A 14,892-nucleotide genomic window follows, 5' to 3' on the forward strand; every position below is an offset into this window, starting at 1 on the left:
GCATGCAAAAACTGTGTGCACACTGCTACACCGCTTTATGGATGCAGATAACTTCCCACCCTGCACGCTGGCCCGCAAATAGGGAGGGCGGAGTCATAGTCCTGCTTCCTCTCCGTCTCAAGAAATGTAAGGAGGAAGCAGCCCCTGCGCTTCTCTCAATGCAGGAACTGGGAGTCTGCCAGGCCCTATGTGAGCTGAGCAAGTGAGGGGAAGACTTTTTATGCACCCCCACTGCTCGCTGGCATGGCAAGGCAGAATCTGTCCCTTGAAGTTTTAATTAGTCCAGCTATAGACTTGTCTGGTATTAGTTACGTGTCTCCTTCTGTGGAAGGGAAGCTGTGTCAAACCATAGGAAAAAGCCTCCCAAAATCTAAACAGATTAGAATAAATACAGGAGAACAGAACAATTGTCTCTACAGGTGTGGGTCAGCACATATAGGTTTGAGGAGGCAAGGACTGCAATTGGTAACAGCTGTTTTAGCTTGCGATAAGAAGCAATAAAGAAACCAAAGACCCTGTTGAAATCATGTCAGGGCTGCTGTTCTACAGCCATCTGTTGACGCAGCTGGTAAGAATCGTTACAGATGGCCATGGGGACTCTAGGACATTATAAAATGACAAATCAAAGATGTTATGGCACAAATTGTCTTGCAGATAATCAGATACACAGGCAACCTTTACCAGTTTGCCTAACAGCTTTGCTGGCATTAGCTAAAGACAGCTGTTTATTAACTCTTTATGGAGAGCCCCTCTTTCCCCCTTTCTGATGCAAGAGAATTTAAAGAGATGATAAAACTCACAGGTTTTTTTGCTAAATTTATTCTGACAATCTACCAATTAATTTTATGAAAGTATGACTCATAATGTTGTTATATAACACAGTCACATTACACTCTACAGAATACAAATAACCAAGACAAAGTTACTTGTAAATACAATCTTGGCTAACGAGTAGAGTTTACAGTACAAAAAACAAATTGAGGTTCAGAAGAGAAGATAAAACAGCCTTGTGATTGTCAGAGACATTAACTGAAGCCAAGAAAAAACATGCATTTTTTTACAAGGAGTTTAACACCCCCCCCCCCGACGATGTTTGAGTAATCTTTCCAAAATAAATTTTAGTTAGATGTATCAAAAAATTCAAGCAGTAACAGATATCACTAACATGGGAGCAATAGGTCAACCTGTTTGGAAACCACTATGTTAGGGTTCATTATTTGGAAATTACGGGTTCTACATCATCCTGGTTCCCAGTGTCATAGGAATCTGTTCAATACACTCGTTGATGTCATATTAAGGTTCCAACCCTGCTCTGATGAAGTTCAGTGGAAACAAGATTGGGCCCTACACTTCATAAATACTACTTATGTACTGAAAATCCTACAAAACAGCCTCTCTCCCAGAAATGAAATGACTTATTACTATGGCAAACTCACCACTTGATTTTGGAATTTAAAAATAAACAAACTATCCAGCACATCATTTCTGTATTTTCTGGCCTAATGGAACAAGTCCTTTCTCTCTGCTACTCAGACACCAGATGAAACAGCTAGATAGGCAAATACAGACCTGGTTTATTAAGAACGCAGTGTTATCTACCTAAACTATACAAATTACAGAACAGATTCAGTTAAATCGGGAGCTGTTCTCTTACACTGATCGCACATAGCTCCAGCGTCATTTTGTTGCATGCAAGCTGCCATTTTTGATGAGACATCTGTCAATCATTATTGCGTGTCTTCTGGTTTGGAAGTATTTAAAAGAAGCCTTGATTTTACGGTTCCATCTCCAAATTGCATTTATAACATGGGGACAAAACCATCAAGGATGCCGCCACCATATGTAGTGTGACAGTTTGACAGAGGGGCATGGCCAGCTTCTCTGAAAGACAGGCATGGCAAAGTGGAAATCCTATGGCCTGGGGGACGTACAAGGTCAGACTACACGATTACCCCTTCTGGCCGTAACATATTTGAGCTATGACATTCAAACTCGACCAAAGGAAATTCTTTTCACCAGAATGCACCGTTAGCCTGCAGAATCACTGCCGCCAGGAATCACTGAGGCCAGCGGTTTAGCAGGATGCAAAAAAGGACTGGCCATTTATCTGACTAACAAAAATATCCAGAGTTATAACCATGACTATTTAAGAATAAACAAAGAGCCAAGAGAGGAATATAAACCCTTAAGATGAAGAGGAGCATACACAACCTCTAGCTATATGAGCGTGAAGAAGAATCTATCACGAAGGACAGGTTATTCCAGATCTATTCCTCTGAAGCACAGCCACCTGTCAGAAACAGGAGACTGGAATAGATGGATCACTGGGCTGATCCAGTCAGCAATTCCTATGTTCCTGATAAACACAGGCCTCTCAGTGAAGACAAGCTCTGCTAGACCTGCGTTGCTTGTGTTTGACTTCAGAAGCGTCTCGGGAAAGAACTTAAAAATGCTTCACCCTCTCGGTCTCTAATACTGACATGTAAATATGATTTACTCATGCCATTTATTACAAGGCTGTATTACTGCAGATTCCTCTGCTTTGTAGAATGGCACTCCTATATCTGTTTGTCATCCACCGCCACCCCTGTAAACGTAACCTGAAAACCTCTGAAAAATCTTGAATGTTCCCTCCGGAAACCACTAGTTCAAGTCACCTTTCAAAAATAGGAAGCAAAGAAAGAGATGTGGGAAGCTAAACGGTGCTCCTGTTGCTAAGTTGTTAAAATTATATGGCAATATGCTCCCAGCAGTTGTAAGAAAATAATTTGTGGAGTGCTTACAAGCCTTACATACATTTAAATCGCAACTGGAAATAAAGTGTGATTAAAGTGATACACTTGTAAATGTTACATAAAAAATAAGAAATACAAAATAAAAAAAAAGGAAAAGATCAGCACCAAAAAGCGAAACTAGGGGTCAGAGTCTCTTCTACATTCCAGTCCCTAGGATTGGATCTCCTCCTCTGAGGAATCTCCTGGCACAGGAGAGTCCCTGACTAGCACAGGGCAATGTGTGGTCAGCTCCTGTGCTACATCTCCTTGCAGCTCTTACCATGGGGCTTGCTAGAAATGGAAGAGGGCATGGCCAGACGGGTACTGCACTCCAGTGACTTGCGACTGGCAGATAGCAGAACCAGGGAGCCATAACTAGCCATAACTATCCACAGCTAAGAATCTGGCCCTAAGTTCCCCCCACTTTTCTTGTTAATGTTGTTTAGGAACAACTGCCTGAGACATTTGATCTCTAGATTTTTTTTTTTTTTTTTTTAGGACAACCAACTCGTCATCCCTTGCCCACGGCAATGTCAAATACACCACAATCCTTTGGATTTTCTGCAGTGAGTAAAGTCAGTAAGGTTCATGGACAGATAATACCAGCAGAGCTGCCTTCCTGTCCTGCCATGTAAAACAGAAACAGGGTACGGCATCTACCAATACTGGTCATTTAACCATGGTGCTGATTATGTCAAAATCAAGATTTAATTTTCCATACGCTACAATGGCGTTTTGGTAAGTTTCTGCAGAATCATTAAAACCTTAGAGCCCTGGTTATTCCATAAATTGCTTTGAAACTATGACAATTAATTTAATCCAGATGCACAGTCTGGCACTATTCCTTATTCTAAGTACAGTATGTTTTGATGGCAACACAAAAGCAAAATACACAAAGCAGATTTGCCGAAGCCCATAGTTTTGATGGGCTGCACACATCAAGAGGCAACTCAAAAAGAGCACACCTCTCAAATCGTCAGGACAATAATGCAGGCAGACTTGAATCTGAAAGAATTCAGATTTCTTTGTGTATATGAAGAAACAGTTCACAAAGGAAAGGATCCTATGGCACGTGTTTAGCTCAATTTAGCCACCTCTGATACAGTAACTGAGGTGACCAAGAAACTGAGTGTGAATTATCCCGTTTGTGAAATGCTTCCAGTGGAGTAAGTTTGCTTTACAAAATTGTTGCGAAGGAGTATTCCAAATGGCCTCATCTAAGCAGGCTTAAATCTATAGATCGGCACTGAGAAACATAGATGAGGAAACGCACAGATTTAGGTAAAGTTTTGGCACCTCATATTCTGGAAAAAGATTCATTATTTCTTGTGCACATTTGACTAGAGTTCCTTTTTTCTCGACACCCTACAGAAATCAGATGCAGCTTTAATAATCCCACCTCGCTGGATTCAGCAGACCTCTTCTTCGGAAGGTACAGTATGGCAGCTGTCATGGGAAACAGTGTCAATGCTTTGTATTTCTGACTGAAGGTGGACCGATACCTGAACTGCTATTTCTTGACCCTGCTCATTCATGGAGCCATCATCCGAGTCCCCTGCTGGTGAATTACTGCGCTTGAGCTCTGGGTTGATGGGGTAGATCGTATCTTGGGTAGCAAGGGCTTGGGTCTGTTTGGTGTCCTCACCAACTTCATCAGGATCATCAACTCGCACTGCTTCGAAGATCTCCTCCATGAATGCCCTACAGTTCAGGATCAAAGGTGGGAGGGGGATGCTTCTAGCAAGCTCTTCAATGTATCGAGCAAATTCCATGGTCTTAAACTGGGTGACTTTGGCCAGCTCTAACGTTTTGGCAGATGTGATGATAGGAATGCGCTTGGCGATCTCAAAGGCTTTCTGAAGCTTCTCAGCCCCTTCTGTCCTGAAGAATTCATTGATGGCCTTCTCTGTCTTGCGGAGGTGGCTGCTCATCATACACAGACGGGTGATGTTTAAAATGAGGATGATTGTGAAGGCAACCAGACACACAATCATGTAGTAGATGCTCATGTCCCCGGATGTGAAGATAACCCTCAGGGTGACTGTGTAGTAGGAGGTGCCATTACGATTAGTGGCTGCACAGGTGTACCGCCCGCGGTCACCAAAAGTTACACTGGTAATGTTAAGGATTCGGTCAGTGATCAACCATCCTCCACCTAACGATCCAAAAGAAACAAGTGTAGTAATGAGACAAAGAGAATTAAGAAAACGTAACAAATTGTGCTTACTCCTTTATTGAGATACAAGCCTTGGCACAAAGTACTGCATCTGTAACATAATACAAAGATTCCTCAATGATCATACCTGATGTGGTGGAGATTTTGTTCTGTAGCTTGTTTAGCCTGAATTTACAACTCAGGTGCTATAAGTACACCGGACCCTTGATAGAATGCGGGATTTGGGATCCATGCGCGGGACTGCGTTATAGTGCGGACCGTGTTAAAATGAATTGCAATTAAAGTAATTAAGTTTGGGATCCATGGCCGCGATTGTATTATATGCGAATTTGCACTATATAGACGCGCGTTCTAGCGAGGCTCTGGTGTACTTTTCTACCGTAAGATTTTGCTCGCATCCCACTCTTTGTTCCATTTTGTATTGTTCCGTACAGAGCGGCTGTGCCTTTAGACCGACAGCTCTTTGGGGCACGGATTCCAGTATTTGTTTAGCACATTTTGCCCACTGTACGGTGCTGTGTTTATTTACTGCTCTATATAATTATAACGTCCAGTTTTCCATGTGGGTTGACTGAGGCAAAAGTTAAGTGAGCCATGGAAAACGTCACATAGTCAGTAAGGGTACATTTATACACTGCACACTAAGCCCAGGTCTGTGGGACCTGGGCTTGTGGACTCGGTGTTTCCAAGCCCATGCTTGAGCATCCACACTGCATTGAACACCTGGGTTAACAATTGCTGGCCTGTCTCTCACAGCCGTACCAACACCTCCATATTGCACTGCGCAGACCTTCTGACTTGGGTCTGTGACTTGACCTGCATACACACTGCAAAATGATAGGCCTTGGATACAAGTCCCAGTGGGGCTTGTACTTTGATTCTGACTCCCCCCACACCCAACAAGGTCCTAGCACCTGGACCCTGAGTGCTGCTGACCAGAGTCAGAGTGAACTGAGTGTGGACAGGAGAGGGGCTTGGGCTCAAATCCGAGTCAGAGCCTGTGTTTAGTGTGCAGTGTAGACATACCCTAAGTAGCTCAGCTGGTGTTAAAACCCATCCCTGGAGACCCAGTCTTTTGCTTTAACCACTACACAACTGTGCTTCTGCTACTGACTGACAAAACTCTTGGTAAAAAATAAATTAATAATAATAATGCTGGCTTCACAGGCAATTTCCTACATATTTACTAAATTGGGGAGGACACATTGTTTTCATAACTCATTCTCTTCATTTACGCTGCTTTCAATTAAATTTCCAGATGGCATCTAAAGATTATTTTAGCTGCACATAAGCTGGATAATACCCCAAATTAATATGCATAGCATTTAGAGGATACTGTCAGGTAGCTCAGGTTCACAATTTGACCTAACTTAAAACTTGTTATCTAATGAAGACTGTTCCCCAGATTCTATAAACAGTATTACTTTTTTCTTTTTTAAAATTAAGCACTTAATGGGCTAAGAGAGTGCATCTCCCTCTGTAGTAATGGTTAACTAGCAAAACCATTCCCTGAGCAGTTAAACATCCTGTTGATTTCCATAGAGTTGCTGGCGCATAAACCAGGAAGTAAATTTAATCAAATAATCTCTCGCCTTTAAAAAGGCCGAGAAAGCATGAGAATAGTTTGCCAGCTAGAAAAGGTCACAATTTGAGGAAAATTATTTTTTAATGTATGCTCCTAAGATGTAAAGAGCAGGACAAAATAAAAAATCAGTTATGAAGCTGATTCTCTGGATCTTTAATTATGTACCTTTGAAGCAAAACAGTTCAGCTCTACAAGATTAAGCATCAGAGCAAAAAGGGTGGGCCAGTGGATAGGGCACTAGCCTGGGACTTGGGTTCAGTTCCCTGCTCCACCACAGGTTTCCTACGTGACCTTGGGCAAAACACTTAGTCTCTCTGTGCCTCAGTTCCCCATGTGTAAAAGGAGGATAAACCTCTCATGAGGGTTGTGAAGATAAATATGTTAAAGATGGTGAAGTGTTCAGATACCATCTAAGATAGTAGCAGAACTTACCTTCATCTCTTTCATTGAGCAGCTGTCCTTTTGAATTGTACCAAAGGATAAATTCATACTGGCTGATGTTCAGTTTACATTCAATTAAAGCACTGGTCCCCTCCTTTGCTATGATATCATGATGTGCTGGAGAATTTGCCACGACTCGGAAGACTGGATGAAGTGAAGCAGTCAGAGAAATGGATCTTGACCCAGGTGTAATTGTCCTGTTAGAAGCTACATTTTCCAGGGCAAAAGCAGCAGGCAGACCCGCACTAACAATCAAAACTAATAGGCAACAACTGAGATTCATGGAAGATTAGAGAAAATTGTTTTTTTCATTTAACTTGGAGTAAGGAGCAGGATGCGTAATATCAAGCTGTCTGCATTAAACTGAGATCAGTGAGGAGGGTCTTGAGTTGTTCATTGACAGAGAGTTTCTTGGAAATATCTGAATCCTAGTGCACTTTCAAGACCACCGATATTAGTAGTGAAAACGGGAAATCCAACTGTGAAAAAAAAAAAAAAAAAAAAGAGAATTAGGTTTGTTAATAATACCAAGCTTACGTGGTTTTCAAATCTCATTTCCAGTAAACAGATTTCAGACTAAAATAATTTAAACTGTCAGCTGAGGGGTTTGGCATCAGAGATGAGCTCAGAGCATGCCAAAGGGATGAGGGTAAGAAGATATTAGCATGATCAGTCCTCCAGTCACTTCAGATGTACACTTGTCCTCCCCTCCAAAATAAGACATCTCAGGGAGGCTAGGCATTAGGGGCAAAAAGAATGTAACAAAAGGGCCAAAGTGATTAACAGATTGGAAATGCGTAGCTCCCATTGGGATCAAAATGTGGACTGTGTGTATGGCAAAGAAAAACAGTTTTCACAACACGGGGAAAATGAAGGATGAAAATGTAATTTTTAAAAAAAAGTGATTTCAAGTCCTGATTTTCCAAAGGGTATCTACTCAGCCTCTTGTTCTGTACCTACAGATAACTGTGGGTGCATTTTATAGCCCTGAGACAAATAATTACCTGATTTGCAGGTACAATCAGTAGTTAGATGCCTAAGTGCTATAAATGCACCCAAAATTTTTTGTTCCTGGAAAACTGTATCTGCAATGATTTGTGGGTATAAAATGGAAAGTCACTTCTGAAATCTGGCCCTTAACATCGAACTGTTCTTCTTCATGACAACTTTTCTTGCTGCCACATTATCAGACTCCACATTTTTACCATAATTTGATGCTGAAAATATTGCACTAATGGCTACTATTATTTAGCACTTACAGTATGTTTTTCATCTTCAAAGTGCTCTAAAAGCTACAAGTGCCAAATTCTGCTCTGCATCTCCTAGTGCTGTCAGGGGGTATTTTGACTAAGGACAGGACCCACAATTTTTAAAATGAAGGTGTGCACAAGATAATGGATGGCATTAGAATAAAAGACCACTATCAATGCTTCTGGTATATATCAGTTTTTTCCACCGACAACCAAGAAACAAAACATTTCAGTAAATACACTGAACTCCAAGAATGAGTTGGCATGAGAAAGGTTTACATTTGTATATAATTTTCATGAAACCTGACCAGAGAATATTTCTGATCTAGTAAATGTTCTTTAGACTCATCATTCCTTCTAGACTGTCCCATGGCAATGAAAACCAATTTATGATGGGAAAAACCCAAACTAAAATACCTTGGTATCTTAATGAATATCTTACTTCACCCTGTTGAATATCTGACTTCAATCTTTATAGTCTGTTGTTCTTCTACCAATAACACATACCAGCAGGGTTCTATTTCATAACTAGGACAGTACAAAGGATTAAGTAATTCATCTATATGCTTTTTATAAATAAGGCAGCAGGCACTTGATACGTTTTTTTCATCATTTTGACATTACTAGTTGACACTGCTTATAGTACTTTAACATACCACAGAGGAATAGGATCATGGCACAAAGGATTACTCTACAAATGAATGCACCTATTTTTTGCTCTTTAACTCCTTTATAGATTAATTAATCACATCCAGGAATTAGGAAATTCATTTACCACATACTATGCCAGTTAAGAATTTTTTATTAAAGGTTATTTGCCCAAGGACAATCCAGATTTCTAATTTGACAAGATAACTTTGTCCCATTATTGGTTGCTGTAGTCAAAAATCAGCTAATTAGAAAAAACAGTATTGTTGTTTGACTCTCCTTCAAGGTTCAGCTGACTGGCATGTCTAAACCTGAGGTGGAATTAGAGTAGGCCCCAACTGTTGTTTCTGTGTAAATCCACTGAATGGCACCGAGCCTCTCTCTCCTCCCCATTCTTTTTTCTGCATGTCTCATTTCTTATTTCTTCCTTTAGGATGAGGCCGGCAGCTGTGGAAGGAACTCGATTAGTGCCACGCTACTGAGCAGAACCCATTTCCCACAGGCAAGCTGACAAGGAATAGAGCTTCCTAGTTAGCTGCATTCCACCAGTGGCATCTCTGGGAAAGCACTTATGCAAAGAAACTGGTGCTGATCCAGTTCTGCTGGAGCTAGAGCAGGCTGTCCAGGGGGATATTCCGGGGACTTTACTCAGCCCCAAAGGCACACTGTTGCACATACTGGATCTATGAAGCTATTTAATACCTTGGATCCCTATTTCATCTCCCTTTTCATTTCCCCCTACTCTCTTTCTTGCTCCTGATGCTTTCCCCAACCATCTTGCCTTGCTCTCCTTTTTCTCCTCTCACCTTTGTGCTTTCTCTAACCACCTTACCCATGGCACATCTATCTGCCCCCATCTGCCAGGCGCCCTCTCTGTTCCTTCGAATCCTCCTTGTTCAGCTATTCTTTTTCCTCTTTACTTCTAATCAATAACTCCACAAACGGCATTTCCCTTACCATGGTCCTGAGTTTATCTGGTGTTATTTTGCTGGTAAGCTGTGTGGGATAAGGCACATGTCCTTTTTATTTATGTCTCTGAAGCACCAAGTAACTTTACTACCCTCTCACTTTTATAATGAAATAAATAAATAGTATTGTCAGCACTACAGTTAAAAATCTTGTTTCTCTCGGGTCCATATGTCAGCTGAGAAAACACATTCAGGCTGAACTTGGCATGTAAACATCTTAGTTTAGTAGTAAATTAATGCTTTTAAATGTCTGAGGATACATAACTAAAAATATATAAATCAAAAACGTTAGAAGTTGATGCGTTTAAGATTTGTTTTGTGCTTATATAATTGCAAAACTACTTTGATTTAAAAAAATATTTTGGCAAGTAACTATTCCAAAATATGAACTAACCCCTACTGGTACAATTTAAAAAAAATTAAAAAGTTGAATACGTACAAGACAAATGCAAAGTTTCAGAAGGATATTTTCCACACAGACTTAATCAAGTGACATGACGTCTGTTCTCATATCTTGTATAAATATGAGAGACACTATTTTATAACACAGAGGTTCTGCTTTTTCTTTAAACTTCCCCCTAACCCACAGGAAATAAAGTGAAATAAACAGTTCTATGTAAAAGAAACAACAAGAGCAAGAAGATTCAAAGTTTATATTGACACACAATCTTTCACTCTTTTTTTTTTTGGTGGGGTGAAGACGGAACAATAGTATGAATGAAGGCCAAAGTGTTAACCTACCCTTTGTCTTTCATGTCATAACTTAAATGTTATTTCAACTTAGGGGTTGCAGCTTACAGACCCTTACTCAGATGAGTAGGATGCTCTCACGAATAAGCATTACTCATGCGATTAAGGTTTTACAGCATCAGTCCTAGTTTTGTCATATGAGATCTGATTCAATAAAAGTTGTGGAAACCTAGTTCATTTAAAAAAAGGTGTTAAACATAGTTTCAGATACTACACGTTTCCACTGCCAATCTTTGTGGCCTTACTATCTTATTTTTTCTATTTTTTAAAAAAAGATTTCCCTCTTTTTCTTACTGTTGTGTGAAAGACCATTCTGACAGGGTAAAAAAACTGACAATACAGGGGAAACAGTGAAATTGACTATAAGCAAAGTGCTGTCAAATGCTCAAAGTAAACACATTGAAAAAAAGGAAATTAATTTTTTCTTTCCTCTCTTTCAGTTACAGTAATCTTAGGAGTGGCTTATAAAAATTATAGCTAGAGCAGTTTCAGATAAAAATGCTCCAGGGGTGAATGTTTTTGGAAAGTATGAGGAAAATCCGGACACATTTTTCAGTTAGGAACAAAACATTTCTATTTTAAAAGGTTTTAAGATTTGTTTTCTATGCAAGTATCATTCAAAAATATCTGAACAGTACAAGTGGTGTATCCTCCTTCCTGAAAAATAGTAACTAGGGCCCTGCTCCTGCACAGACTTACCTGTGTTTATCTTTACACACTGTAGGCCAGATTCTGTATCACTAATATCAGTGAGAGTTTTGACATTGACTTCAATAGGGGCAGGATGGGACCCTGTGAGCAATCCCACTGACTTTAACAAAATTACTCACAGTACATGAAGTTAAACACGTGCTGCATAAACTTTTGTATGACTGAAGCCCAGAAAGAAAAATAAAGGATAAGAAATGAAAAAAGAAAACAAGCAAGCAAAAGAGTGTGTGCATTGGAACATGAATAGTATAAAATATTCCCATTAAGTTTTTAGTGGATATTATTTATGTGACTATGGAATCACATAATAAATACAAATATCAATTTGAACTCCCTATGTGTGGTTTTTCAGCTGATATTTCTATGTGTAGTTACAAAACTGACTAAGTGCTTGGCTATGAAAATGGAAATACGCAGCACAAGCTGTCGAGTGAATAACGTTTTACTGCACCGATGAAGTGGGTTCTAGCCCACGAAAGCTTATGCCCAAATAAATTTGTTAGTCTCTAAGGTGCCACAAGGACTCCTGGTTGTTTTTGCTGACACAGACTAACACGGCTACCACTTTGAAACCTGTTCAGTGATTGTTAGTTATGCTGTTAAATGTAACTTTTATACACAATGGGCTCAAACCTGCCACCAGATATATACACATAGCTCCACTTGACTTCAATGAGAGTTACAGAAGGTGTATCTGAGGGCAATTTTGGTTCTGATAGATGCAAATGGAGCATGTTGCAGTTACTACATGACAATCAAGTTCTACATTTCCTCAGTTCGGAGTGTTTCAGGTCCCAATCCCACAACTGCATGTGCAGGTGGACATCCCTGTGCCTGAAGGATCAAAGTCTAAAATGCTAATCTTAATGCAACATTAACATACATTTCTGCAGTCTGTACAATATATTCAGATAGCAGATTTAGGGTATATCTTCACTCCAGAGTTAACTTGAGTGACTGAGTTAACTCCTCTTAAATTAGCCAAGCTAGAGTGAGAGCAGTCACACTGCGAAATAACACTGGAGCTTCACAGAGGGGTTGTGTCAGCAGCTGATGAGTTGTGCTAACTTGAGCTATAGTCTAAACCCACTCAAGATGAAAGCACCAGCATACTTGGATTAACGATTTTATGTGGTTGGGATTTGAGTTAAGGGCAACACGCAGGTTAACTCTGCAGTGAAAACAAGTCCTTATTTTCCTTATTGAATCAGACACAAAGAGTATCTTATTATATCAAATCACTGTAATCTCCTGTCTAATGATGTTTTAGAGAATCAGTGGAGATAATTCTAATATCTCCAATGGGTTTCTTGTGATAATTTCTTCATTTTGAATTATTAAATTTAAATTATTAGATGTTCAAGTTTTTTTAACTCTATTTCTAACCTGACATTAGAAACCTAAGTCAATTATTTCAACACCGGAAATATCTAGCAACATTTTCCCTCAGAAGAGTGAGCTAATTATCTTCAGTAATTGCATATGCTAATGCCTATACGTGCAATGAATCTGCATAATGTATAAAACATCAGGAGTGACGGGTCATTGAATTTTACCATTAAATTCTTGAAGGTCTGATTTATTATAAATTGTTTGTCACATTTTCCTTTTTGCAAACCCATTATTATTAAGCAGACGAAGATCTTTCATTGTCAACTGCTGGAAGAGAATGTTTTGCTAAATCCATATTACTCAACCATCACATTTATGCAAAACAGCTTCTGAAGCTGATAATGGAGTTAAAAAGAGGATAAAACATGAAAAGTGCAAACATCACAAAATCTTCAAGAAAGTATTAAAACCAAGGCAAGAGAAAGCATCCACAGTAGTAATTGGAATGGTTTATGTCTGAACCTGAACTTAAGATCAACATATTTAACCTTTACTGAGCCATAAGAATGGTCATACTGGGTCAGACCAAAGATCCATCTAGCCCAGTATCCTGTCTTCCAACAGTGGCCAATGCCAGGTGCCCCAGAGGGAATGAACAGAACAGGTCATCATCAAGTGACGGTAGCCTTGAATTCTGAATTTTCCTATCTACAACAACAAATATTTAGTTTTCACTTAAACCACAAACTTACTTTTTCATTACTAGAAAATATTCTCTTACTGTATATATCGTCTTTGTGTAGCCTGTCAAGTAGTTTGTTATAATACACCTTTCAAAAAAATAAAGTTGAAATTAGTATATGACAATAGACATTTTTTCCACATGATAAATGTGATATAATACATTAGAATCTATAGGGGATTTCAAAATCGACTTTACGTAAACTGAAAATTGAGTCTCTTGAAGGCCCCACACTGCATGTATTTATGCATTTGCTTAATTCTACTCATGTGAGTAGTCCTAGTGAAATCAGTGTGACTTCTCACATCAATATGCATATTTTCAAGCATAAAATACTGATCAGTAGGCCCACTGATTTCAATGTGCTTTGAATTAGACCTTCAGCACCTAAAGCCCTGATTCAGAAAAAGCCCTTCAATACATTCTTAAATTCATCTCAATTCAGGGAAGCACATAAATCCGTGCTTAATTTTAAGCATGTGTTTGGTTGCTTTCCCGAATCAAAGATTAAGGCTTCAATTGAGCGTTCTGATTCGTGCAGGCAGACCCCTCCATCCACGGTGGAGCTGTACGGATGGCAATGGGGCTCTGCAGGATGACTGGGGCCTGTTTGCACAGATCAGTTGACAGGATTGAGGCGTAAGATTTAACCACTCTCTTTCTCCCCTTTCACATTTTAAAAGAGGGGCAGACGGCTCTAGAGACCGTATGCTGTCCTGGTGCCCATGTCACTGATAACAACCATAGCGGCTGAGTGCGAAATAAAGATACATTCCATGTATTTTTTTTAAAACATTGCAATTTAAAACAAATCTGACAGCAGCTGCACCTTTCTCTGCCTACGTTTTAAAAGCGCTTCACTGGCTCAAGTGACATTTTAGAACACAATAAAAAAGAAAGCAAAATCCAGACAAATCCTGAAACCAAAAGGTCACGGCCAGGGCCCCCCGAAGTGCCAAGAGAGCCGTGCCGGCACAGGGCGCGGCGGCCGGGGGAGCGATGGCTCGCTGTGACGCCACGAGGCCTCGCCAGGCTGACGCGCCGTGATGTCACGGCAGAGCCCTGGGGAGAGGGGACGGGTTGGGATCATCTAGGCCGACCCCCTGCGGGACACCCGCCATGGGGCTTCCCTGAATTAACCCCCGCCTGCCCCCAGCAGATCTCGAGGGGAACACGATGCGCTCCCCCTCTACGGCAGCCTCACTGCAGAGCACACGTCAGGGCAGTGACGCCATGCGGGCATGACGTCAGGCCGGGGCACCGTAGCTTCCCCCTAGGACTTAACAAGGCTTCGCCGAGGGCCCCCCTGACGTCACTGTGACGTCACCGCGGTGACACGCTGCGTCGTCACGGCACGGCAACTTACTGATAGGTTGACGCTGGTGGGAGGCGGGTTTGGCCGGAGCCCCGGGAGCGCTCACGCCCCGACGGTGCAGAGAAGCCAACGGACTTTTCCGCCCCACTGCCAACCCGGAAGTGCCTCTGCGGCAGGGAGATGCGGCTTCCGGGTCAACG

At 40.8% G+C, this 14,892-nt stretch overlaps 1 protein-coding gene across 3 annotated transcripts; it reads right to left on the reverse strand.

Annotated features, from left to right (window-relative positions):
- Window positions 1–803: 803 nt before the first annotated feature.
- On the reverse strand, window positions 804–14,842 carry MFAP3 (microfibril associated protein 3). Of its 3 annotated transcripts, none has more exons than XM_077825174.1 (4): window positions 14,744–14,842; window positions 13,417–13,465; window positions 6,968–7,455; window positions 804–4,929 (listed from the first exon to the last, which is right to left on the reverse strand). In XM_077825174.1, the coding sequence occupies exons 3-4, from the start codon at window positions 7,257–7,259 to the stop codon at window positions 4,184–4,186; spliced, it is 1,038 nt and encodes a 345-aa protein (XP_077681300.1). In that variant the 5' UTR covers window positions 7,260–7,455; window positions 13,417–13,465; window positions 14,744–14,842; the 3' UTR covers window positions 804–4,183. The 3 variants fall into 3 exon arrangements, with proteins under 3 accessions (XP_077681300.1, XP_077681299.1, XP_077681301.1); XM_077825173.1 differs by having other exon boundaries at window positions 13,388–13,465; XM_077825175.1 differs by lacking the exon at window positions 13,417–13,465.
- Window positions 14,843–14,892: the final 50 nt, after the last annotated feature.

The sequence above is a fragment of the Eretmochelys imbricata genome, chromosome 8 (assembly GCF_965152235.1).
Source record: "Eretmochelys imbricata isolate rEreImb1 chromosome 8, rEreImb1.hap1, whole genome shotgun sequence".
Taxonomy (NCBI): Eukaryota; Metazoa; Chordata; order Testudines; family Cheloniidae; genus Eretmochelys; species Eretmochelys imbricata.

Excerpts from the sequence above, each read along its gene's own strand:
- MFAP3 (XM_077825175.1), bottom strand. The coding sequence starts at position 7,259 with ATGAATCTCAGTTGTTGCCTATTAGTTTTGATTGTTAGTGCGGGTCTG. Across the intron at positions 4,930-6,967 it reads GCTCAATGAAAGAGATGAAG|GTGGAGGATGGTTGATCACT; the intron begins GTAAGTTCTGCT and ends TTGGATCGTTAG.